We start from the raw sequence: 4,046 nt of genomic DNA on the forward strand, positions 1-4,046 counted from the left end.
GCACATGTGGACAAGGATGGTTTTGCTCTAAGGAGGGATGTAAGTTAAGGCACAATCCTGCTCTCAGCAATTCCTGTTTTCTTGAGCATTGGCTTTTGTGGGTCACTGTTTGGAAGCTCCTAATTCTCTTCAGTGACTTTTTTAAGGAACCTAGGGAGAGATCAGTAGTAATTCCAATTCCAGACACCCGATTATTAATCAGAACAAGGCATAGAATAGAGCTGTTGAAGGGGATAATTTGGATTTTGTATTTACAGTTCTGTCTTATTCCAAGGCTTTCACTTGGTAACAGTAAGCCATTCTAGCTTGGAGGCACCCAAGGAGGTAGGTTCTTCTCAGCTGGTGGCACAGTGTTTGTTAGCATGGCTCCTTGGCAGATCTTCACTCCAGATGCCTGTATTTTGCCATAGTTACATTTCTTGGGGATGGTTCTTCAACAGCTGTCTGTGATTCTATGAACATGGGCAAGATTATGTTGTATAGATGTTTTGAGGACTCTATGATGGTGATAAAAACAATACAGCTCAGTCCCACACTGTCAGAGAGATTCTACAAAGGAAGCTCCAGGAGCAGATTGGCTCCTGTGCTGTGAACTTTTGGGTTCAAGAGAAGTGTGAGGAGATCAAAGGGTTGGCTCTCTTCTTCATAGTCAAGGGGTCACATTATCTTATGACAATATCTGTAGCCATAGGAAATCATTATGCCAGCAGGAAACTCAACAGTGTAGGGCTCCCTAGACAATATATCTCAAGAGGAAGAACCTTAATACTGGAGAATAATGTAAGTCTTACCTATCAAAACAAAACAGATTCACACTTGATTTTCATTTAGTGCACAAAACGGAATATTTCATCCCAGGCCAATTCCCTGCAGATTTTAAGACAGTAGCTTAGCACTTGTAAGAAGATTTCAAGGAGCCTTATGATACGCTGACACAGGTCATGTAAGTGCTTACTCAGGGTGGCTACCTTAGAATTTTGCCTTCAGCTTTTCTCCTCTGGTTTCTGTTTTTGATCCCTAAAGCGGACCCTGTTTCATGTTCTAAAGTTTCCTTCTGCAGTGATTAGGACTAGACAGCTTGCTGTTCTTTAAAGGGAAACAGCATTTCTTATGTGCTCTTTCGCCTCCAGGAGCTGGGAATTTTGGAAAAGCCTGCATGTCATGAGATGAGTGATAAGGTTGTGAGCATTGGAAATATTGTTCTTTCCTCTCACCTGTCTGTGAGCCCCTATTCATGTCTCGTTCTGCTGGGACACCAAGGATTCCCTGGTATTGCTGCCCAAAAACAGGATCACATGCAAGATCAGGAACTTCTCCGGCATCATCATAACCACCTTCTGTGACACCTTCAGCCAGGGCAGGGGCTTCTTCAACAGAGAAAGGAATCACTGGACATGAGGGACCATCACTGAGTAGAGCAATAAATTACCTGAAAGGGACTAAAAGCTGAGGGACTTATACTTCTCAAAGCCAGGGCAATGAGAAACAACAACACCCACCACAAACTCAGTTTCAGAAGATGCTCAAATCCATGAAAGTCAGGAACCACATTTCAAAGTGAAGATGTCCTTACATGCTTCAGGAAGGAGCCAAAAGCAGTATCCCAGCTGTTGGGTGTGAGGAAGGTGTGGGAAATCCAAGTGGGACACTGGAAGGTGAGTGAGTCCAAGGCTAAAGAGTAAGTTCTCAGTGTGTCTTGAGCATTATTCTTTGTACATTAACTAGAGCTCACCCTGCCATGCAAGTGTTTGTTTGGCTACTTGTATGCACTTTGGGTGATATTCTCTTATTTCCTGGTCATCTAAATGTCTGTTTTTTGCCATATACAGGGCATTCTGGCACCTACACACCTAGGTGAAGACTTGTGCACATGGAAACTATGCACATCTATATGGGGAGTCATGGGGACTCAGCATGTGAGGCAAGTACTTACTCATTATGGATGTGTAACAATGTCTAAGTTTGAAATGGAGTCATTAACAAGCCAGGGCAACCAGGCTTTGTTTAAGGCACAGAAAAAGACTGGATATGTCCCTTTTCCACCCCCTCCCCAGAATCAGTGGTGGGGACATTCACTTTGGAAGCCAGAGATCCTGTGTTCTAGGCCTCCTTACCAAAACGGGACTGAACAAAGCCCTCCCAGGTTAGCCTTCGTGATCTTCTCCAGTTCTGACTTACTAATATATCAGTTGGAGAAATGGACTGAAGGGTACCACAGGGGAAAGTTCCACCCCGATAGGAGTCTTCTGTGAGTGAAGGGAGGAGAGGAAGGGTTAGAATCCAAGTCCTCTGGCACCTCAAAAAAAAAAAAAAGTTAGGAGAGAGAAGAAGTCTTTTTGACACATTTTTGTTGTTGCCAGTTTGTTCAACTACATAGTCACATAGTCACCCACAGGTGTTTAGGAGTAGAAGTCTCCTGGGTGTGTAAGTGCCAAAAATGCCTCATAGATGACTAAGGAAAGAGCCACTTAGATGATCACAAAATAATAGAATGTCACCCTTTATCACTCTGTTAACCCTTCGGGAGGAGACATAAGCAGATGCATGTATGCTGCATGTAGTCTGTAGGCTATGCGCTGTCCATACCACACCATACCACACCATATCTTTGTATTCTGGCCTAAGTCCTGGAAAAGAGCAGGGGGATGAATGTGGTGGCCCTCCCACCTTCCAGACTCAACAGCAGAGCTGTAAAGTCAAGCTCACACAAGGCCTAGCTTTCTCATCCTTGAGCCATAGAGGAAGTTTGATTTTTTTTTTCCTGGATAAGAATGGTTTCTAAGCACTACCTAGTCCTTTCCCCAGCACTCTTTTTGAAATAGAATCACTTCAACTGGCACATAACAATTGCTGGATAGGATGGAGTGGAGTTATTTCTGTCTCACTGGGAGCTAGGGTCCACGTTAGAACTCAGGGCTGGCTCTTTCACAGTGGCATTTATAACACTTAACCTTGCTTCTTCTGGCTTCAGGCATCCATCCTGGCCCCACTTATCTCCCTCTCTTGACTTTCAAGGGTGCAAGCTTCAAAGGAGGTTTGGAGAGGGGTTGGGATGATGCCCAACTTATGGTCCAGGGGTAGGAGTTCTGCTTCTGGAAATCAGTTTTATGCAATTTCAGACTGTGGGTCTAAAGTATTTGGTCCTTGGGTCTAAGATATGGAAGAGCTCTCCTCCTCCTTGAATTCCACCCCCACTACTTGAGGGATTCAGTGTGGCTAACATTTTGTGACTCATACATGTACACTGGGTGCATTTTTATAACCATGCACCAGAATACTGTTTAACCCACTGAGCAAATATGAGACATACTGATATGATTATGTATCCACACTGCACAAGTAATAGTGGGTAATAGAATCTCAATGCATAGATGCCAATAAAGGCCAGTTTCATAGCTGGAAATCTATCATTTAGGTGAACCAGGGTGAATGGAATTCTAGCATTTCTGTGCCTATACACTTATGACCCATTAGCTTGCTTCACTCATCACCTGCTTCCTCAGCTTTCCATCGCTTCTAAGGAGCTCACTGTGTTGCATTTCCCATGAATGGTCTGTCCTTTTGTGACCCTGGCTCCTCGGGCTGCCCAATTCTCAGGGCAGACAGACTCACTCACCTGTTTTCTTTTAAAAATGCCCACTCTGCAAACATTGCAATTTCCACCGGAAATCCCTCCACTGGACATGTTCTGATCATTCCCAGAAGTACTGTCCTGGCCTAGAGCAGCAAGCACTTCTCTCTTTCCTGGTCTTCTCTAGCTCAGGAAGTAAGAAACAGTTCTGGAACCTCCCACAGGTAGACCACTGCTGGTAGTCATCTCCCATCATTTCAGGCTTGTTATACTGTGGAAAGAGTATATCAGGGCCCTGGGAAGGCCTGAGCATGTCACTGATCTCTGCTGACACAGATGAGTTCTCAGAAGACCTGAATTTTTACTACTAAGTCTGTTCCAGACTCTTTCTCAGGGCTTGCTGAAACCAAGGGATGGATAGTAGGCACTCTCATTGACCCATTCCCAGATGGGAGTGGATTTGTGGATGGGGTTC

The 4,046-nt window shown here is 44.5% G+C and overlaps 1 protein-coding gene across 1 annotated transcript in view; it reads right to left on the reverse strand.

The window, feature by feature from the left end:
- Nucleotides 1-1,232: 1,232 nt before the first annotated feature.
- Nucleotides 1,233-4,046, reverse strand: part of LOC112552032 (antigen WC1.1-like) — a 34,570-nt gene continuing 31,756 nt past the window's right edge. Inside the window, 2 exon segments of the mRNA XM_025216362.1 lie at nucleotides 1,233-1,367; nucleotides 2,587-2,627. Coding sequence (XP_025072147.1) covers nucleotides 1,233-1,367; nucleotides 2,587-2,627 — 176 coding nt within the window.

The sequence above is a fragment of the Alligator sinensis genome, unplaced genomic scaffold (genome assembly GCF_000455745.1).
Source record: "Alligator sinensis unplaced genomic scaffold, ASM45574v1 scaffold537_1, whole genome shotgun sequence".
Classification (NCBI taxonomy): Eukaryota; Metazoa; Chordata; order Crocodylia; family Alligatoridae; genus Alligator; species Alligator sinensis.